This window comes from Halichoerus grypus, chromosome 13 (assembly GCF_964656455.1).
Source record: "Halichoerus grypus chromosome 13, mHalGry1.hap1.1, whole genome shotgun sequence".
NCBI classification, from domain to species: Eukaryota; Metazoa; Chordata; class Mammalia; order Carnivora; family Phocidae; genus Halichoerus; species Halichoerus grypus.
Window position 1 is genome coordinate 46,627,549 of NC_135724.1, and position 22,771 is coordinate 46,650,319.

Below are 22,771 nucleotides of genomic sequence, written 5' to 3' on the forward strand. Positions count from 1 at the left end.
TAACATCTTAAATCATCCTATGGAGATTAAATATTGCCTTTCTGATGGGCAAAGGTGGTTTTTAAAATATGTCCACAAATTCTTTGATACTCTTGCCTTCAAGAGGTGGAGCTTCATTCTCCTCCTCGAGTACGGACTAGACTTAGTGACTGGCTTCTAATGAATAGAATATGGCCGAAGTGAGGGTATGTTATTTCTGAAATTAGGTCCTAAAAAGACTGTGGTTTCTATTTTGAGTTTCTTTCTTTTTTTTTTTTTTAAGATTTTATTTATTTATTTGAGAAAGAGAGAGAATAAGAGAGAGAGAGAGAGAGCATGAGAGGGGGAGGGTCAGAGGGAGAAGCAGGCTTCCCGCCGAGCAGGGAGCCCAATGTGGGACTCGATCCCAGGACTCCAGGATCATGACCTGAGCCAAAGGCAGTTGCTTAACCAACTGAGCCACACAGGCGCCCCTATTTTGAGTTTCTTTCTTTTTCTCTCTCTTTCTATTGGTTATTTTAAGGGAAGCCAGGTGCCCTGTCAGGAGGACCCTCAGGCACCACCTGGGGGCCTCGTCTGATGAGGCCCTGAGACCTCGGCTCAGCAAGCATCGAGGAACAGAGGCCTATAACAACCACATGACTGGGCTTAGAGGTGGACCCTCCAGTTCTGGTGACTCCAGCCCTGGCTGACATCTTGCCCACGATCCTAGGAGAGACCTTGAGCCATCCACTCCCAAATTCCTGATCCACAGAAACTGGGCAAGAGGACTGTTGCTTTAAGCTGCACCGTTTTGGGGTAATTGTTTGCATAGTGATAGATGAGCTGTATGTGGACTTGCCATGTGGAGGTGAAGACGGGCATTAAGTGAGGGAGGAGAGGGGTTATACGAGAGGAGCAACATTGCCCACACTCAAAGGTCAAAACCCAAAGTCCTTCAACCAGAAGACAGAATTACAGACCTCAGGCTGACAAGGCCCTAATATTTAGTGATTCTAAGAGAATACGGTGCCTCCTGAGCTGGGCCCTGTGAAATCTACACCTTCTAGAACACTCTACCCTCTGCTACCCAGGTGCATATGTTACCTGATGATGTTTCTACAGGAAGCCACACGTCTGTCCTCCAAAATGAGTGTAGGGGGCCAGGCTATGCCAATTTATGCAGCAAAGGAAGAGTAACTCGTTTATAAGCTCCCCGAGGAGCGTCTTGCTAACTGCATGTGATTCAGCTAATGGCAGCCAAGCTGCCTCCGGATCCTGCGCTTCTTTTAATAAGCTCGTGAGTCACTTTTCAGCTTTTGTTTTCCTGACAAGGAGCCTTTCTTCTGCTTTAAAACAAAGAATTCTTAGCACTGACGTTTAAAAGCACACATGTCCCATTTGCAACAGATATTATTTAAATGGTTAAGTAAAAATGGAGAAAAACATGGTGCCTGATTTCCTTCGCTGGGGAGCTAATGCCTGTCGGGTACATGAGGCTCCTAGGCCCTCAGCCCCTCCCAGGGGAGGGCAGCATCTTTTCTGCATTTGTAGCTCATCTAATTTCTTCAGCTTTAGTAACCCGAACTTCCTGATGCTTCCTTCCGGACAGGAAATGATGCTCACACCATGACGGAGGAGGCGCAACAAGGGCTCAGGAGAACAACAGGACGTCCTTACCTTGTCTCCCAGGTAGGAGAGAGGTGCGACCCAGGATGCACTGTGGACTGTGGAGGGCAGCTCCTGGAGGTCTGCAACCATGCTGCTGCCGCCCGGGTTGAAGGAGACGAGGATGTCGGCTCTGTCTGCCGTCTCCAGGCGCCAACCCATCATGTCCACAAACTGGAACACAACAGCAAATGATGGAAACATGTGTGTGCCTGCAGCGTCTCTGGTGATGGCTGAATTATGCAGAACAGAAAGAATCTTGGGGCAGCCATCTTGTTCCAGAGGCTTCCTTTATATGCCTCCTCCTGAGCTTGCACAGAACTCTCAGCCAGCACTGCCTCCCAATGACCCGTGACAACTAGGAGTTCTCAGACAGTGGTGACCAAACGTATGTGGTATTTATCTTTGTATCCCAGCACACAACCTGGTTTTGACATTTAGTAGGTGTTCAGTAAATGTCCGAGCAATAGATATAAATAAGTGTGGGAATAATAACTAGGACTGTGGGCACATTTTAATGGTAAGCTCCTTAGCGAGCAAATGTGAGGGGGAATACAATGGCCTGCTATCATTACTTTTCTCAAAATAAATCCTCATAACTAAATATTTCCCTGATCATCAAGGAAGCCAAGAGTTAAATAATGAGGGGGGAAATAAAAGGAACTGACAGGACATTGATTAGGAATAATGCTTCCGGGTTCCCCTGGGGGTAGAAGACTTCCGTGGATTTACAAACTAATTTTTTTTCCTTAACTACAAGCCTACATTCCTTTTGGGAATGGAATATATAAAATAATCTTTCCTTGACTATCTGTTGGACATAAGACATTACTCACACAAAGAAAGCAAGCACGAGACTGCTGGTTCATGGAATAATGGAGGCAACAAAAGTTTTAGTTTCGTGGAGTTAATTTAAAAACTCAGGTAAATAATTTAAAAATTTAACTTAAATATTCATGTAAAGTAGATGAGACAGAAAGAAAACAAGCAGATAAGAAGAAGCGAGGGGGAAGATCAATCAACTCCATTTAGCTGATGAGTGTTTATTGAGCACCTACTATATTCTGGATCCTGCTGTAGGCACCGGGAATGTATCAGGAGTTTACATGCTAGTGTTGGAGGAAGACACATAATAAACAAATTTTATAACTAAATGTATAGTATGTCAGGGACGGATAAATGCTAGAGTACATTAAGAAGGGTGAGGTATAGAGTGACGAGGGTGAGCTTCATAGGGAGTGGTGAGGGAAGGCCCCTCTGAGCTGGGGACACTTGAGCCCACCAGACAAACTGAGGCACTGAGCATGAGAACATCTGTGGGAAGAACACTGCAAACAGAGGAATGGTGCAGGTGAAGCTTAACCCTTTAACAAAGTAAGATATAAAATCTCCACAAGCCCTTCATGCTTCATGACAATCCACTTCTTCCCCATTCAGAAGTACTAACTAAAAACAAAACTTCTAATCCCTTGCATACCTTAGCTCTTCTTTTATGTGTACTGTGACAATGATTATTTATCCCAAAACAAAAGCAGCTGGTACAACCCTTGGGATTTGCTGGGTCCAAGTAGAACGATCCTTCTCGACACACATTACATTCTGTACCCTCCACATTCTCCTATTGAAATAAAACATGAAACAAGAGATCATTTCCTCTAAAGTTTCCCTGATTGCAGTTAGCTTAAGTGCCAATACAAGATGTTAGAACATGGATGCTAACAAAACATGAATAGTTACATCATTGTTAAGATTTCTGTCACATTAATTGTTTAAACTCTTCTACCACACTCAAGTGAAAAGAGAGAATTTTCTAGATCTCACAAGATGCCCCTTGGAATCTTGAAGGTAGAGAAATAGCAGCATGAGGATTCACAATATGGGGGTCTTGGTTCACCCCACTTACCACCACCTCAGAACATCTGCTGGGACTTAGAAGCTCTCCTACCACCTGACAGAACACCCTGGAGCAGATTATTAACCTGGAGTCTACGAGCTGGGAATAAGCTTCCGGGGAATCTATGAACCTCTTAAAATTGTAGACTAAGGTTTGTGTCAGTTTTTCTGGAAAGGGTCCGTACCTGTCTTGTGATTCTCCAAAGGATAAGAGGGGTCTTCCCTTCTAACTATTTCTATCAAATGAGCTAAGAACTATTAAATGCTACATGCATTTTGGAAATCGATTACAGTTCAGTCCCACTTCCCATATATTTTTATATGTGGACTCAACACGGAGAACTTCCTCACTGACCAGTGGCTGACGTCCCTGGTATTGCATGTTCTGTCTTACCTTGCAGAGGCAAGCTCCAGTCACTGGGTCACAGATTCCTGGCTCGGTCCCATCCCTGTTGCAATGGCAGGGAAGGCAGTCGGGGAAGCGGTGAAACCCGGAAGCACACCGGTCACACTGTCGCCCTGTGACTCTGGGTTTGCACCTATATTCAAAGCAAAGGAGGCAAAAGCTTTCATCATTTTTCCCACATAGTTCTGAGGTCCACCTGCGCTGTAGCAGAGCAGCTCTGACCCTGCTTCCCTGGGGGAGGTGATGCCTGAGCTGAGCCTAGAAGGACAAGTATCGTGGGGGTGGGTGTCCCAGACAGAAGGAACAGAGGGTGGATGAGTGGAAAAAGCTGACCCGTGAACTGAAGAGGGAGGCAGGAGGCAGCTCATGTGGATGGATGGAGATGCTGGCCCTTCTGACACTGTCCAGTGGCGATGGAGCGAGGTAGCTGAGCCCTGGGCACTGAAGGCCCTCTGGCCGGAGTACCGAGCAGTTCTGGCACACAACAGCTACAGTATCTTAATAACTTGCTAAGGCCTCAGATTCTCATCTGTGAAAGGGAAAAATTGCTAGCTGCTGCCTCGCAGGACCCCCGTGGAGTCAGATGAGGCTATGCCTGGCACATGGCAAGCTCTTGGACAAGGAATCGCCATCTTGAAAAGTTTTAAGTAGGAAAGAGTGTGGCTGGAGTCAAGAAGGAGCAGGGAGTGAACTAGGGCAAAGACACTTGGGATGGAGAGGAAGGATGGGTTCTAAGCTATTTTGGGGTGAGGTTGCTGGGGCTTATAATGTTCTGGACGAGGGAACAGAAGAGGGGAAGGCAAGAAAGACCCTTGGTCATCCAGCCTGAGCCCCAGAGTGGATGCTGGAGTGGGCAGGGCTGTGCCTGGGCTCCAAGGAAGGCTCTGTGGGGAGCGAGGAGCCATCCACTTGTCTGTGCACTTGAACCACAAGAGTAGAGGGGAAAGCACAGAAGCTGACAGAGGGAGAAGAGCAGCGGGCTGCTAGCAGAACAGAGAAGCTCACCACCCTGTGGGGTGAGGAGAGAAAGAGGAAGTGGGGGCCAGCCTTCCGAAGCTCAATCACAGAGCTCCACGGCTGACGTCTGGTGGGACCCACATGCTGATTTTTTCTTTTGTGGGTCTAAAGAAAGTACTAGGAAATGTGCTTTATATCAGAACGTTGGGAGTATATTCTTTAAGAGATTTTTTTTTTTTTAAAGATTTTATTTATTTATTTGACAGAGAGATAGAGAGAGAACACAAGTACAGAGAGGCAGGCAGAGGGAGAGGGAGAAGCAGGCTCTCCGCCAAGCAGGGAGCCGGATGTGGGGCTCGATCCCAAGACCCCAGGATCACGACTGAGCTGAAGGCAGCCGCTTAACCGACTGAGCCACCCAGGCACCCCGGGAGTATATTCTGATACGAAATATTTTATCATCAACTTCTACCAATACCTGTTAAAATATCTTACCCAAGGGACCATCCTGAAAAAGAGAAATCTAACTTGATTTCCCACTAAGTTTGTCTTTGGCAAATATCTGCTTATAACGAGTACAGAATTTTGTGTTTGATTAAGAACACACACTGGAGACCAGGCAGCCTACCTTTGAATCCCAGCTTTGCTACTTACTAGATACAGAACCTTGAGCAAATGAACTTCTTTACAGCTGAGTTTACTTATCTGTAAACATGGAGACAATAATATCGACTTTGTAGGATTATTGTGAAAATTAAATAAAATAATATATGGAAAAGCCTTAGAGCAGGGCCATGCACACATATAAGAATTTGCTATTATTACTCTTGCGATGGCATTGGCTAAGGGGAGTGAATGGGACTCCCTTTATCCCACTTTGCACACCTAAAAAGACACAGTGTTTTACCTGCAAGGCCTATTGGCTGGTCAAATGTCATTTCAGGTGCAGGCCCATCCCCTTGTCTTCCTCCCCACCTGATACCTGTAGAAATTCTTTTTGTAAGGAAGTAAATGGTCTCCAAATCATACATATGGCAATATAGATAGAAAGGGTCAACATTCTGCTTGAAGTGATCACTCCAGTGTGGTGGATGGAAACTTTGGAAGGGGGTCAGAGACTCTTCTGGGAAGCTGGATAAACTATGGGCCACTCACAGATTTTTCTTTCTTTCTTTTTCTTTCTTTCTTTCTTTTTTTCTTTTTCTTTTCTTTTCTTTCATTCATTCATTCATTCATTCATTCTCTTCCTCTCTCTCCAACACACACAAATTTGCATTCACTCTCAGAGGGTTCCTAGGCCCTGATTGATAATACCTGCTCTCTTCTTGTGAATCTCAGACTAAATGCAATCAGACATTCCAGCAAAAAATAAAAAAAAAAAAAGAAGACTGTTGCCAGATGACTATTTCTGGAGGGAGTAGAGAGGGTGGAGCACAAGACTCCGGTGGTCTAGAGATGGGAATGAGGAGAGCACAGACAGCCCCGCCCAACCAAAATTGTCAGAAAGAGGAACCTTCGATCAGGAGAGGAACTTGGAGATGGCCTGACTTAGCCTGAGCAGGCTCCACTCCTCTCACCCGGCTGGAAGGAAAGGATGTTGTGCAGACTGTGCTATTGTCACCAACAGCCAACTGAGCAGCTTGTCGAACCAAAGTCCATGTTTCTTTTAGCAAACACGCAGGGCTTCTGGCTTACAGGTGCCTTAACTGAATGCTGGTGCCAAGGGAGCCACTCACATACTGAATGCCCTGGGTGGACAAGGCCGAAAGGGGCCCCTGGAGCAAATGACCTGGACCCGGGCCTTGAAGGCGAGGACAGGCATACGGGAGCCTATTTTTTTATATTTTCACTTGAGTGGAAAAGAAAGGAACTGGAGTGTTTTGTAGGGAGGGCAGCGTGGAAGCTGCTTGTTGAGATGAGGAGAAATGGAAGCAAAATCATTCCTCGCCTCTGTATTTCAGCATGCTGTGAGATGGTGTTGGTGAAGACAGGTGGGCTGAGGCCATGTGGCCACGTCAGTGACGTAAGCTCAAGCTCTGGACCTCACTCCATACCCAAGTAGCAACTGAGCGCATAGGAGTGGATGAGAAAAAGCAAAAAGCCGAGCAGAGTGAGGAGAGCGGGGACCTATGAGTTGACCCTGAGGACCCCAGATGGGACTGACAGGGAAGGGTTAACCAAAACACAGAGAATATAACCTCAGGATTCCTGAGCACTGAGTATATGAATCCTGGGCAAAAAAACAAGCAACCAAAGGACTTTTTGGTGGTACCATGACAACAGGGAATAAAACTGTAAAGTCTGGCTGAACATCTCTTAGAAACTACCTGAAGTCAGCCTGACCTTGACACATTTCTCCAGAGAGATGCTGCCCAAGGATCTGCCCTCAGTGCAAAGAAAAGAAGTTTCCATCAGAAGCTGCCTCTAGGTGCAGAGTGGCAGAGCTGGGGGTACAAGTCAAGTGGATTCATCTCCAAGGCAATGGGCTCATGGCCAAGCCTTATGTAATAACATCTGCATGTGTGGGTGCTCTCCATGTGCACAGACAACTAGAAAATCGGGTGTTAGAGTGAACTCTACCCTTTGCTCGTTAAGTACACTGGGTCTCTTAATATCACACTCCCATCAACTCCAGTCGTAATCTAGAATCCAAAGTCTACTTCTGCATTCATCGATTCATTCAATAATCCCCGAGTGCTTCCTACACACATATCCTTGTGTCAGGGGATGCAGGAGGGAGGGGAAAAGTAGAGTAAGTCCATCTTGACCTTGGCACATTCTCACTGAGAACACAGGACAGAGAGATGCAGGAAGTGAGGTAATCATGTGAGAAATGGGAAGACTAGCTTGAGGCATTGAAATGAGGAGGATGTCCCTGTGGACGCACGGGCTTCATGCCTTCCAGAGTTTGTGCTTTTCACACATAATCCTTGAAGGATATGCAGAATTTGGGGTAACAGTAGAGCGGGGAGGAGAACTGATACCTGGAGAACTGAACATATGTAAAGTGTTTAAAGAAAGTAAGAAAACCAAGCCAGAGAAGAAAGCTGAAAAAAGGCTTAAGTTAGGGAAGGGGGGGCCATATTACCACGAAAGCTGGTCTTTATTCTACCAGGGAGTTGAGACAGGTTCTTGTGCAGAGAGATGTGATGGAAGTGGCACCTGGCAGACCCAGGTGCCCCCAAGGCAGCCTGCACACAACATGGTGCTCGCCATGCCACATTGCCATTGGTGGCTAGTACAACTTCCCCTGCCAGACCGTGACCTCTGATGCATGAGGCACAGCACCCAAACTGGAGCAGGTGCTAGATATAGTTTGAGCAATAAAACATGCTGGTATCTGACACCATAGAATTTAAGGCAAAAATAAAAAATCACAGTAACTGAGAAAAATGTTTCACCCTAGTTAAATAAAAATACTGAGAAGATAAAATCATAAACCTATATGCATTTATCAACATTGCCTCAAGTTCTGTAGACTAGATTAATAGTTCTATGTATTAGCGCCAAACTTATGGGGAAAAGAGATTTTTAAATCCCGGGATAATTGTGTACTTGGCATACTCCCTTTCAATTAAGGGGCCAAAAAAAAAAAAAAAAAAAAAAGGAATGAATGAATGCATGAGTAAACCAGGAAAAGGAAGGTCAATTAGGAAACCACCAATATCATTCAAAGATGAGGGAGTCAAAGAACTTAACCAAAGTGGCAGCAGAGAGCAGAGAGCCATGGAAAGAAAAGGGATAATACATACCTTGCCAGAAGTTGACACCTGATCAACTGTAGGGAAAAGGGGTTGATTCTAAGATGATACTGGGATTTCAGGGTTTGGGGACTGGAAAGAGACTGTCACCAGTAAGTAGAATTAAAAAAAAAAAAGTCAAAGAGAGAAATGGTTTGAAAGGCAAGACAATGACATGGGTTTCCGCTATGGAATCAGAGTTGGAAGAATTTTGGAGTTGTGAGGGCCCTTCAAGGTCATCTACTACTTCATCATACATGTGAGGGGACAGGTGCTCAAAGAGTTTAGGGGACTTGTCCAAGGTCCCTTAGGTAAAACCTATAAAAGAACCCAGGTTGAATTGATTTGCAATGAAGGTGGGATAAGCTAGCCATCAAGGGTCGGGACCAGAGCTCTGGATCTGGAATCATCCAGGAGTGGGGGTGGTTGAAGCCAGGAGAATGGTCGTGGTTTCAGGGGGACAAAGTATAGAGGGAAGAAGGCAGACAGCCAAGTACTTGGCAAATAGTAATAATAGCTAACACGTACTGGGTGCTAGTGTGTCAGATACTGTTCTAAGGTCTCCTGCACAGCATAATCTTCTAAAGAACTTTATGAGATAGGTGCCTCTACCATCTCTATTTTATAGATGAAGAAATAAGGCAAAGAGAGAAGAACTGTACTCCGATCACCCAGACAGTGAGAGGCCATGACTGATGCAACCTTGTGCAAACTCACACCACTCATCCTCCCAGTCTTCAGGAGACTGAACCAGGGACATAGCCACAGAGAGACATGGAGAAAGACACTGTTATTTTAGAAGATGAAGGAAGACAGAGAAAATGTAGGTAAGAACTCTGAGTTCCATCCCTGTGGCAGGAGCCCCATCCACCCTGCTCACCACCATGGCCCAGTGTCCCCCCGACACTGCCTGGAATTTACCATTCCTATTAATAGATGAAGTGCATCAAAGGAATTGCTTCTCCAAGTTGGTAGGGCTGATGGAACTATGCCTATAGCTGGAAGCACTTCGTCCCAAGAATGCCAATTCTATGACCTTTCTGGGTATTTTATTTTTACATCTAACACAAACATTTAGTAAATCTGTGAGGATTCTCGGAGATAGAGGTCCCCCCCAAAAGGCATTCCTCTTGCTACTGCTCTTCTGAAAAGGTACATTTGTACATATGGCTTCACTGAAAGATCCAGGTGGATCACCATCTCCTTTACTTGAGCTCAAAATAGACTGAAAGTGGTCGGTATCACGCTAGTTTTTAAAGCAGTGATTCCCAGCTTCTCATATCTGTCAATGATTGACGAAATCTTCAGAGGATATTCTAGCACTTTTGTTTGTTCACAGAACCCAATGACATAATCTTCCATTATTAAAAGCAAGGCAAAGTACTTTTTCCATCGGCCTTCTATCAGATTGGATTAGTGTTGCTATTAAAAACAAAATCTTGATCAATATAAGGAACTTTAGGACCTCAGCCTAGCGTTGACCAAAATAATGGACTCTTTGGCATTTGTACAATTTTGCAATATTTTGTGTGTTACAGAGATTGAAGAGGAAATAGAACAGAATTTTAAATGTAGGTAGGAAGGTAGAGATAATTTTACCAAACGTTTAATGGCTTAGGAAACTGAGACCCAGGAAGGCAGAATAACTTGCCCAGTCTTCTAGGTAGTTTATGACAAAGGTGAGTCAAGGACTCAGTTTTATAGCCCCAACTTAATTTATTCCCAATTGCCTCTAAAATTACACCAGTTTTAATTAGGTAGAGATTGAATATTGTGGATTGCTACAATTATTTTTGTAACTTATTTTAAAGTAGATTAATATTTATAACAGTTTCATTTTCTTTTAGTATGATAAACTTGAACACCTATAAACAGTGAAATAAAATTTGAAAATTCCAATTTTTAAGCTTTGTGATCTGTGACAATTTGTACAACTGCAAGAGAATCTGTTGTATCTGAGAAAGTATGTGTTTTTCTTCTTGTTGCAAGTTCCAGGTAGCTTTGATCATTTCTTTCCCATGAACTTTAGTTTCCTCTAAACACATTCTTCATTTTCATTAGGAAATTTCCTTTGGGGTGGGGGAAGAACATTCTTTCTTCTAATTTTTTTTTTTTTTTGCATTTTTGCCCAAAGGGTTTTCTTAATTTTATATTTTAAAATATCATATGGTAAAATTGACGTTTTCTTTTGTTGTAGAGTTCTATGAATTTTAACACACATAGAAATTCATGTAACCACCACCATAATCTAGGATACAAAATAGCTCCATGACTTCAAAAATCTCTCTTCATAGTCAGATCCTCCCTCTACTTCTTACCCCTGGCAATCTCATATCTGTTCTCCGTATAAATCTGTCTTTCTAGTATTTCCTAAAGAAATAACCCTTTGGGTAATCAAAAGCTTTTTCGGCATCAACAGTGGAATTAACACAAGCAATTTGTGTAATTTATAGTCATAATAAACTGAAAGTTTTTCTTACATTATCTAAGGGCCTTTTCATGACAAATCTACTTTGATCATGGAGAGATAAGTCATCCCATCAGATTATTATAGTCTCCTTGGTAATGTCAAGATAAACAATTTCACATCTTGATTTAGGTGTGGTACAGGATAATGAGATTCCATTCCTGTTGATGTTTCCTTGGGTTTGGGCAAAACTATGCAGCATGCCTTGGTCCTGAGTTAGGACTTTTCTAGTCTACTGAATTGTCATTGCTATTTGCAACTAATCAATCACTGAACACTACAAAAAAACTAATGATGTACTATATGTTGGCTAATTGAATTTAAATTTTAAAAAAATGAAAAACAAATTGTCATTGACTAGTGAGAGTTTGTTAAACACCCCTTATGATTTCTACCTAAGATACTATAGTAAATCTATGTATCTATCACAGATGGCACCCCAATGCATTTTTACGATTTTTAATGCATTCTTGATTTCCTTTTTCTGTGGCAGCAGAATTCAGAAACAATGTGTGAGGCTGTGTTTGCAGCAATTTATTCTGTTGACCAGTTTTTACCTCTTAAAATTCTCCCATTATTTCCCAGACAGAGAATTCCTCTCTGTCTCCTGCCTGAAAACTGTTTCTCCATCTCCTTGGTTCCTTTGCCTCCTACAGTTAAACAAAGGTACCCCCGCAGAACACACACCTGCTGTTTCCTCCTGCGTGTCCACACCTACTCCTTGGGGTCCTCATTAGTCTAACCTATTCCCAAACTTCCATCCCAGCCCCAAGCTCTTCACTTGGATGTTCTGCTTTCAAAAGAAAAACCGAAGTAGTCATTATGGAAAAACAGCACTCTGTTGGTCTGCCTTACACTTATTTTTGTGGCTTCATTTTTATTTTAATTATATATGGGAGTACTGTAATGTGTTCAGTATTTAGGGCTTTAAGTTTCTTCCTGCAGATGTGATGGAGTCTACTACAGAATCCTGGGCTCCATCCTCTGCCAGGACTCCCACTCCCTCATAACCGTTCCATGCACACTTGATCTTCCTCCCTTGCTCCTCCCAGAGTTTTTCATCCTCCAGGTTAGGCATTGCTTATTCTGCTATTCAAATGGAATCTGTTCTTTTGGCCTTTTTTTTTTTTTTTTAAGGTTTTACTTACTTATTTGAGAGAGAGCATGCGCACAAGTGGGGGGGCAGAAAGAGAGGGAGAAGCAGACTCCCCTCTGAGCAGGGAGCCCCATGCTGATGTGGGGCTCGATCCCAGAACCTGAGATCATGACCTGAGCCAAAGGTGGACACTTAAATGACTGAGCCACCCCGGTGCCCCTCTTTCAGCCTTTCTATACCCAGATTCCTGCTATGATACCTCTTGAATGAGCAGAGGATTTTAATGGTAAGGCCTCCCCTTCTGTTCATCCTGCATTTTCATCAGACTATTCTTTATGCTGAAGGATTCACACAAACCAATTCCACATAAAGACACTGAATTATTTCCTCTGATTTGTTCTTCAAATATATTAAAATGAAAACAATTATTCCTAATTCAATCTGTTTGCCTTTTTAGTAACACCCTGGATTTCCTTTTCTGAAGCCAGTTCTAATTCCACGGTTTCCTTGGTCTGCTAGATATACTAGGGGAGCTCTCAGGATGTTTGTGTGTTTTTTAATTTATTTTTTATTATATATATATATATATATATATATATATTAGGTGGGAGGGGCAGGGGGAGAGGGAGAAAGAGAATCTTTTTTTTTTAATGTTATGTTAGTCACCATACATTACATCATTAGTTTTTGATGTAGTGTTCCATGACTCATTGTTTGCGTATAACACCCAGTGCTCCATGCAGTACGTGCTCTCTTTAATACCCATCACCAGGCTAACCCATCCCCCCACCCCCCTCCCCTCTAGAACCCTCAGTTTGTTTCTCAGAGTCCATAGTCTCTCATGGTTCATCTCCCCCTCCGATTTCCCCCCTTCATCTTTCCCTTCCTACTATCTTTTTTTTTTTTAACATGTAATGTATTATTTGTTTCAGAGGTACAGGTCTGTGATTCATCAGTCTTACATAATTCACAGCGCTCACCATAGCACATACCCTCCCCAATGTCTATCGCCCAGCCACCCCATCCCTCCCACCTCCCACCACTCCAGCAACCCTCAGTTTATTTCCTGAGATTAAGAATTCCTCGTATCAGTGAGATCATATGATATTTGTCTTTCTCTGATTGACTTATTTCGCTCAGCATAATACCCTCTAGTTCCATCCACGTCATTGCAAATGGCAAGATCTCATTCCTTTTGATGGCTGCATAATATTCCATTGTATATATATATACCACATCTTCTTTATCCATTCATCTGTTGATGGACACCTTGGCCCTTTCCACAGTTTGGCTATTGTGGACATTGCTGCTATAAACATCGGGGTGCACGTACCCCTTCGGATCCCTACATTTGTATCTTTGGGGTAAATACTCAGTAGTGCAATTGCTGGGTTGTAGGGTAGCTCTATTTTCAACTTACTGAGGAACCTCCATACTGTTTTCCAGAGTGGCTGCCCAACTTGCATTCCCACCAACAGTGTAGGAGGGTTCCGAGAAAAAGAATCTTAAGCAGGCTCCACACCCACTGCGGAGCCCAAAGCAGGGCTCGGTCTCATGACCCTGAGACCATGACCTGGGCCAAAATCAAGGGTTGGACATTTAACTGACTGAGCCACCCAGGCGCCCCATGTTTGTGTGTGTTTTAGACAGAGGTACTGCTGACATGTTTCAACAGCAACAGAACGGCTTGGCTGACTGTCTTTCAACTGTTGTTCTAATTCTCCCGTGACCACCTTTTCATACCCGAGATGGAAGACCTTGTTGGTGTTGCTCTCTTGGCTTCCTGGAGAGAAATATTCCATCCTCCTTAACCTTGTGTCTGTTTCCATTGAGAGCCACACATTTTATTTACAAACACTCTGGAGCTCTGGTGTCAAATATTCATGACTGGCTACCAGTTTGCTGTCTCTAAGAGGGTACTGATTTTCAAGAAAGGGAGACTGGTACCTCTGGGAACATGAAAAGGGAGAGGTTCAGTGGTAAGGGAGTGACGGAAAATAATAGTGCACGTTCGCCATTTGAGGGAAGAAGACCCTGGTAGAGACAGAAAAGAACAAGATGAAAAGCATAGTGGGGCTGATAGCCCCCAGACGGAAAGTGATACCCATCCATGAAAGAACAGAAGGAAAAAAAGACAGCTCTGTGAGATGAAGAAGTCAGGAGAGGAGATGCCAAGAGGAATACCAAACAGCCCAGCTGCTATGAGGCAGCATGGCCGTGTGATAGACCAAATCCACGGGATTCTGGCATTTGTCCAGCTACTGTTTTGGACCAAGGGCTCAAAGAGAGGGAATGGAGGCAATTGTCCCTGGGGAGGCAAATCTAGGTCAGTAATGAAGTCACAGGATCACACACATCTTGTCTTTCTCTCTCCCTTCTCTACAGTTGATTGCGTCTTGATCGGCACAGCCAGGTTCTCTTAGCCTCCCAATCCTCCACCCTCTGCAGCCACAAGCCTGCAAGCATCTCCTGGGCACGGTGCATCTCCGCTCCTAAGCATTCCTGCAGGTCTGTGCTTCCAGCCCAGGTGCCATTGTCTTTCTCCATCAGTTACTAACTGAAAATAAGCTCGACGTTTTCATGGGCCCATGGGTGCATTCGAGACCCAATGTAGCATCTTCAGTAATGAGCTCTAAGAGCCTGACTTCCATCCGGAGAATAGCTTAAGCATCGGAGGGAACAGAACCTGATATATGTTAACTAGTGGTGATGAAATAATTCTGGATATCACCTCAAAATCCTCTGTGCAAATCGCCTTCAGTGTAGGCTCACAGTTTGAGAAGGATGAGCAACTGAGCTGACTCAGGGCGGACTCACACCTGTGGTTTTAAAGACTCGGAAGGTTTCATGACTCAAGTTGTTACTCAGCTTCCTTTCCTGTGGCACAAAGGGGCTGTGAGGACCCCGGCAACAATTAAAGGTGTGGTGAGGTGTCCTTCCTTAGGAAAAGTGAACGTTGCTGTTACAGAGAGTTAAATTTTGTCCCCAAAAAGATATGTTCAAGTTCTAATCTCCAGTACCTGAGAAGGTAATCTTATTTGGAAAGAGGGTGTTTGCAGATATAATCAAGTTAAGATGAGGTCATGCTGGAGTAAGGCGGGCCCTAATCCAATATGACCAGTGTCCTTCTAAGAAGAGACACACAGAGAGAGGAGAATGCCATGTAAGGACAGAGACACACCAGGAGGATCCATGTGATGGCGGAGCAGAGACTGGAGTGACGCGTCTATGAGCAAAGCAACGCCAAGGATTGCTGGCAGCACTAGAAGGTAAGAGAAAAGCATGGAACAGATTGTCTCCCAGGGACTTTAGAAGGGCACGGCACTGTCAACACCTTGATTTCAGGCTTTTAGCCTTTAGGACTATGAGAAAATAAATCTCTATTGCTTTAAGTCATCCTGTTCGTGGTAATTTGTTAGAGCAGCCACAGGAAATGAATACAGCCGCCCTTGAACTCGAGTCGCGGATGCCTGCCACCCGCAGTAACGGCCCTCCACCCCCCCACCCCGGCTGTCACACCCAGATCACCCACACAGACCCCAGAACGTCTACCCCCCAGAGGTGGGGGGAGTGCAGGGCGGGCGGTGACCCTCACACTTGCTCCTGCACACTGCCATATGGGCCCAGATGCCAAAGCCCTGGCTCAGTTTCCCCCCCCCCCCACATAAGCCCCTTGCCGACTCCTTCCAGCCTCTTTTCCTAGAAGACTAGATCCATTCTGCATCCCCGGGGGCCATTCTCCAGTCCTGCGGAGATCAGGCTGATCACCTGCAATCGTGTGACATTGGCCTCTAGTTCCCCACGCAGAGCTCAACCCACAGAGCTGAACCTCTTAGCGACACAGCATCTGTGGGAGCCGACCTTTGCCACTGTCCCTTACCAGTCGTGCCCTGGGCCTCTCAGTCAGTCCCAATGGCAGCCCCACTCTCAGGCCGGGCTCTCCAGCGTGTACCTTCTTCCCTTGCCTGCCCACCGCCAGCCAAGGCCCACCGTGGACGCCCCAGCACCCCTTCGAGTTGCCTGTCTGAGGGCGGCAGGCCTGAGGCCTGCGGACTTTGTCACGCACTGTCCTCAACAAAAACACCATGAAGACTTGGAGCCCAAACCTAAATACCGATAGACAGGTGCTCACCACACAGGGACACAGTCAAAGAAAGGATAACTTAATTATGCATACATACGGGCCACCCCGAGAACAATGCTGCAGGGCATGGGCAAGGCGGTTTATGACCCCAGGCGCCTGGCCGTCCACCTGCCCTGGCTCTGCCAGGCTACCCTGAGCCTGAGGGGCCCAGCTACTCCACACACCACACAGCCCATCCAGGGTGGGGAGCTCCACCCTGAGGTGAGCCCAGTGCTGGCCTTGGACCCGTGAGACACAGGAAGGAATGGTGACTGGTGTGTGCAGAGGACATCTTCCGTTCCCATAAGACGACCTAACAGGGCAATCCCCCCGGGCTCACCTGCACTGCCCGTGGTCCCTGTCGCACTCCGGGGTGGCGGCCCCAACGGTGCCCCTCCTGGAACAGTTGCAGCCTTCGCAGCCAGCCAGGGGGTGGAAGCTGAAGGAATGCGTGTCACACACCTCACACTGGGGCCTGACCGTGTGGGGAGGGCAGAGGCACTTCCCCGTCATCTCTTCACAAAGGCGTGGGCCACAGTTGCATGCTGGCCAGGGAATCAAGAGACACGGTGTAAGGGAGAGACGCCACCTGGCCTCCAGCAGGACTTCACCAACTGCCAACATTTCCAGAAGCTTCCAAGGGGTCTGGGAGAAACGTCTTGCTTTTTCTTCATTATGCCATTATTGAGTGTGGCTGATCTGAAAGGTACCTCTCTTGGGGCCCAGACCAACTATACCAAATGCTCACAGCAGACACAGCGTGTGAACGCTGACTGAGGCACAGCTGGGCCCACTGGCACCAAGACAGGAACTCAAAGGAAGCCACCCAGCTGTAGTTACAGGCCATTCTAATGAGACGCCTCTCATCTGTCAGAGGGGCCTCTTCTTACAGGCCCCCTGCAGGGGCTCCACGTCACCTTAGTGCAACGGAGCTCAAGGTCAGGGCATAATGCAGCAGCAGGACCCTCATTAGACAAAGGCCAGTCTCCAGGTGAAGACTCTGTTTGCACCACACGCGCACCCCTCCCTGCCACCCCATGGCCTGTGCTGACCCTATGTCTCAGGCCACAGCATGTTCTTCGATAAAAGTCCCCAGGCTTCCCCTTCAGAAAGCACTATGCTCCTGTGACCCTGGCTCTCCTCCTATTTCAATTGAGTTTTGGTTAGGCTGAACAAATTGAAGGGGCTTCCATGAGGAAGAGGGATGGAGGAGTCCAATAGTTTGATCCTTAAGGCTCTTTAAATTCACCTGCTCTGCCAAGCACATGGGTCACATAGCATGGGAAACACAAATTTTTATCTTCTAGAACCTACCTACTCAGACTGTGGTCCATAGACCACTGGCATGGACATCATCTGAGTGATCAAAAGAAATGCAGACTCTCAGGCCCCAGCCCAGGCCTCCTGAATCAGAATCTGCTCTTTCACAAGACCCCTGGGTGAGTCTCCAGCACAGTGAAACTCAAGAAGGTCCGCCCTAGATGAGCAGCACCCACCTGGGACCAGAGACAACCTTGGATGCGCCGAACGTGCACTTACGCTTGCAGTGTGGGAATCCGTAGTAGCCCATTCGACAGCGAGTGCACTGCCGCCCAATGACACTGGGCCGGCACGGGCACTGCCCGCCCTCTGGGTTGCAGTGACGGCCAACGGCCCCAGTAGGGTGGCACTCACAAGGCAGTGCGCCCTTGTGGTAAAGGGCCACCAGGGACCTGGCGGAGTTCTTGCAGAATCCAGAGGCCGTCTGGGGGCTATGAAAACAAAAACAGCTCATGGCATTATCCCGGGAGGCATGCCCCACAGTAAAAGTCCCAAACTTCTCCTTCCCATTTCCTCCACCAACTGGTGTTTTGGGGGAGGGACTCTGGCTGTGGAGTCTGGGAAGAAATGAGAGAATACCCCACCCCTGGATTCACAGTCAGTGACAGCCAGCCTTCCTTCCACCCATCCACTCCAGAACACATCCCAGGACTGGTGGGTGGGAGCTTTTGGTGGCTGAAATAAAAGGGTGAAAATTCACCTACAGGATGAATTCTATGGTATGTGAATTATGTCTCAAGCAGTTACAAAAAAATTATACCTAGATGTGTATGCACCAATAACAGTAACAATGGGAGGGGGAGGCAGCAAAGTGTCTACTTTTATTGAATGCTGTGTATTAGAAGTTTTGCCTACATCTCACTGAACCTCACAACCATCCAACCAGTTAGGCCTAAGCCTCATCTCATAGATAAGACAACAGAGGCTTCTAGAAGTTAAACAACACATCCAAGGCCACAGAGCTACAGAGTGGCCAAGCAGACTTTCAAACCCCCTAGCTATTGGACTTCAGAGCTTTTACTCTTAATGTTTTCTATACAGGAGACTTCTGCTCACCAGGGCCCCCTGGAGCTCCTGGGTCCCTCAGGAAATCTGCAAGGGGACAGGGTGGGTCTGCAGAAGAGAAGAGCAGGAACCCATATGCAGGGCTATCCTAGGCTCTTGGCATTCAAGGATCCAGGGAGAGGGGACAGGGAGGTCCGCCTCTCTGTGACACTCCCCACTTAATCAGATGGCAAAGGAGAGGGAGAATCTAGGCTGATGTGCTTCCCGGAGGAGGGCACCCCACATGGTATCTTTTAGGAATCTGAATTGGATAATAGGATGCAGCAAAGAGGCCAAGAAACTCCTAAGCAGCCCATGAATCCCAGCTCAGAGGGTGAACATCTGGAGGGATCAAAGTTGAGGACAGTAATCTTGCCCAAATGGGCAGCACAAGGTCTGGTGTAGGATGGTGAATGCAGAGGAAAAGCATCTCCCTCCCCGGACCCAGGACGCACTGCCACTCCCATGGGCCCTAGGAGGAAGAAGACAGACCCAAAGGCCAAGCCCACCCTGGACCTTGTGCTGAGCGTGAACGTGGGAGAGGCTGAGGAAGCTCCACAAAGTGATACTTACTCAATATAAAAACTGTTTCCTCCACATTTGGTGATAAACTCAAATGACTTGTCCACTGATTTTTTGTGAAGTATTTGGTAGTCGTAATCCTCCGCAGGCACCACTAGAACACGGACCTAAAGGAAACCTGTCAGCATGGCTTTGGATTTCCAACAGCAGGGAACACCTACGACTATTTATTATACTTTCGCTTCACTACGGCCAGCGTTCTTTATTGTGAAGCCCAAGACCACATGAAACAGGATTTATGAGAAAAGAATCGCAAGAACAACCCTAAGCCAGTGTTAAAGGTTCAACCCACGTTCCTATGTTAGAAATGGAGTGTGCTGGGGCAGATCCCTCAGAGCACCTGCTCAGAGAAGCAGCAGCCTCAAGTGCTCGGTGGGGATAGGACATCTAAGGGGTCATCAGGGGCCTGTTAGGAGGGCCAGGGCCCCATGTGATCTATACCGGGGATGACCCTGGATCACCAAAGGTCACATTTTGTATTTTTAAAGGTGAACAAACCAAAATGGCAGAACCAATGGGGGAAACTCATACCATGGCTTGCCCTGAAGCTTATATCATGTCAGATATTCTGTTATGAATAACTGCAGCCCTAGTCTTTAACAGTGCTGCTCGGCTCTCTGTGCCAGTTTCAATCAGACTATTCCAGTAACAAATGCTATAGGAAATTTCAAATGTCTTTGTCAACTAGTCACCAACTTAGAGCTTACAGAGAGCTCACTGCTCTCGTGTTATTCGATCAGTAAGCATTTGCCAAGCACCGTGTGCCAGGTGGTATCCTAGGCACGGGGGATACAAAATGCATCAAGTCAGGCCCCTGTCTCTAGGGAGATGGCCTCCTCCCAGACAGAAGGGAGCATGAGCAAGAAACCACAGGCTCACACAGCAGGGCCTGGACAATGTTACCTGGCTCTCTGGAAAGCTTTACAGGCTTTGAGTGACCTTGATTCCATCAACCAAGATCATGAACAGGGTAGAGGATACTTGGGGTTGTGCAGGTAACAGGCTTACATTTGATGGACTCATGAGGTCCCCAGCTAGGCAGATATGCAGTAGATGGTCCCATACTGGGCCCAGAGCTCAGGAAATATCAGAGATGAATTCAGAGATGTGGTGTCATCCCCCCCCACAAGAGAGAACAGAATCAACGGATACAGATGATGTTATCCAAAGAGTAATGACAGAACAAGGGGCCTCAGCATCACACCCAAGGGAACGCCACCATATGTGGACAAAAGGAAAGAGAAATCACTGAAGGAGCACTCCAGAAAGTGGGAACAAAATGAGAGAAAGCAGCTATGGAAGCTCAAAAAAGAAAGTTGCAAGAACAAAGGAAGACTAAATGCTTCAGAAAGAGACCAGTCAGGTGAGGTGTGAGGAGGGACTGATGCAGAGTGAGACCCTGGTTCACCAGAGCTTCCTGCCAGGGAGTTTTTTCTTCCTAAACACTTACTCATTATGCCAACTTCCCTTGACCTTAATTGTCACCTGCTTCTTCTTTTTTTTTTTTTTTTTGCAAAAGGTAGCTATAAAATTTAAACATTTTTCTATAAGACTTCAATTCCTTGGAGGAATTACTGTCATGAGCCAAACAGGTTCAGAGAATGGCTGGCCAAGGCAAGCACATGAAGAGCAAGCTGAGGGAGAAGTAGACCATACCAATACTAAGGACTTTCCTTCTGGAACCTTCACAGTCACAGCCACCTCTGGCTCTGAGATGTCAAACTCAACTTGATCTTCAGCAATGACTTGGTCCCGGCAGCCAAGCACATGGGGGCAAAAAGAGGCACGGAAGACACCTGGAGGCAGAGCGAGAGGAGTTCCTGTCATGGTCCCGGAAGGCCCAGCTGGGTACGCAGCTATGGCGTCTGCTCCCCGATGCTCACCTGGCCACAGCCGCCCTCCGTCCACAAAGACCTGTGTGGGAAATGTTGGGTGTGCTGCTTGATAAAAATGGATGACAATGACATACCGGCCTAGGTGTGGTACAAGTCCTCGCAGGGTCACTTGGTTCTAGGTAGGAAAAAGAGGATAAAATAACTTCTCAAGTTGCAGAGCTATGAACATTTAGAGTTTAAAAACCAAAACCATCTAGATATTTAACCAGGTGAAATGAAAACCTATGGTCACACAAAACTTTCACTTGAATGTTGACAGCTGCACTCTTTGTAATCAGAAATCCTGGAAACAAACCAAATGACCTGCAACTCAGAATGGATGAACCAACAGTGTGGTCAGCCATAAATGATGTTGGAGGGAATGTAATTTGGTACAATTACTTTGGAAAACTGTCTGGCAGCTTTTACCAAAGTCAAACATGTCACTGAGCAATTGCACTGTTAGGTACGTACCCAGTAGAAATGCATAATGTTTGCCAAAAGGCTGTGCGAGAATGTTCCCAGCGTCCACATACTGCTTGGAATAACCGAGTAAGAAAGACTCAGGCTCCATTTTGGATGCTTGACTGATAGGTGTCAAGCCCCATCACTCATCTTTAATCTTTTGCCCCACACGTGCACAAGCCGAGAAGAAGGCCCAGGTGCACATCCCTTGTCACAGGCAGGAAGTTCAAGCCACACTAATTCTAGCACATGGGAAGGGAGTCCTCACCTTGCGCTCCTCCACCTTCCCCTCACCCCTGTCCAACCACAGTGAAAACCAGAGTCATGCTCCCACTTTTGCTCTAGCTTGAGTGTGAGCCCTGCTCTCTCCAGAAAACCTCACTCTGTGAGATGTAAGTCTTTTCAAACCCTCAAAAAAACAAGAAAAACAGCAGCAATAAAAGATTATCTTCATCTTTCAGTTGAGAACTGCGACTTGAAGAAAGCAAATAATTTGATAAACGTCATAGTCTAATTTAAGAGCAAAACCAGGACTAGAACTCCCTTGTCATGATTTCAATTCATCGCCCCCTATGATTCTGGGTGGACTTCCCCATACAGGCTCTTATTAAATTTTCTCTCTCAGATCCTGTTCGTTTTCTAACTTGATGCAATGTGAATGGATATGAGCCATCTCTAGGATTAAAAGGATATAATATCATCAGGGCAAATTGTAAGTCCTGAAATTTCATAGTTTACGGTGAAAAAAATACAGTCCCCCTTACTATATTTCACCTTCATGCTATTGATTATTAATCAATAAATGTTTATTGAGAATTTCCTGCCTGCAAAGCATTTTGCTGGTAGTTGGGGATGCAAAAACTCTGTTAGCCAGAGCAGCTTTTGCAAGTGCTTACATTCCAACTTGGGAAGATAAGTGATCATCTCAACAATGTTACATAGCAGTAGCCCATGAAAATATGACCTATGACAAAATGGGCCACGAGAAGTTGCCAAATGACTGTGTAGGTAGAGATACAGAAAGAAAAGAGAACATCAGGATGGGGTAGTCATAGACAAGATTAGCCAGATGCCTCACATCCAGGATTCTCCACAGCTGAGAGCAGAGGGCCTCAAACTTCAGGGGCATCCAAATCCCCTGGAGGGTTTATTAAAACACAGATTCCTGGGCCCCGCCT

At 46.0% G+C, this 22,771-nt stretch overlaps 1 protein-coding gene across 1 annotated transcript in view; it reads right to left on the reverse strand.

The window, feature by feature from the left end:
• The window catches only part of LAMA3 (laminin subunit alpha 3), a 256,665-nt gene that overhangs the window by 85,443 nt on the left and 148,451 nt on the right, over positions 1-22,771 (reverse strand). Inside the window, exons 29-36 of the mRNA XM_078060502.1 lie at positions 21,138-21,264; positions 20,911-21,050; positions 19,246-19,361; positions 17,848-18,059; positions 16,649-16,853; positions 3,914-4,058; positions 3,104-3,244; positions 1,639-1,800 (exon numbers count right to left, since the gene is read on the reverse strand). Of these exons, the coding sequence (XP_077916628.1) occupies positions 1,639-1,800; positions 3,104-3,244; positions 3,914-4,058; positions 16,649-16,853; positions 17,848-18,059; positions 19,246-19,361; positions 20,911-21,050; positions 21,138-21,264 (1,248 nt within the window). The remainder of the gene's footprint in view (positions 1-1,638; positions 1,801-3,103; positions 3,245-3,913; positions 4,059-16,648; positions 16,854-17,847; positions 18,060-19,245; positions 19,362-20,910; positions 21,051-21,137; positions 21,265-22,771) is intronic.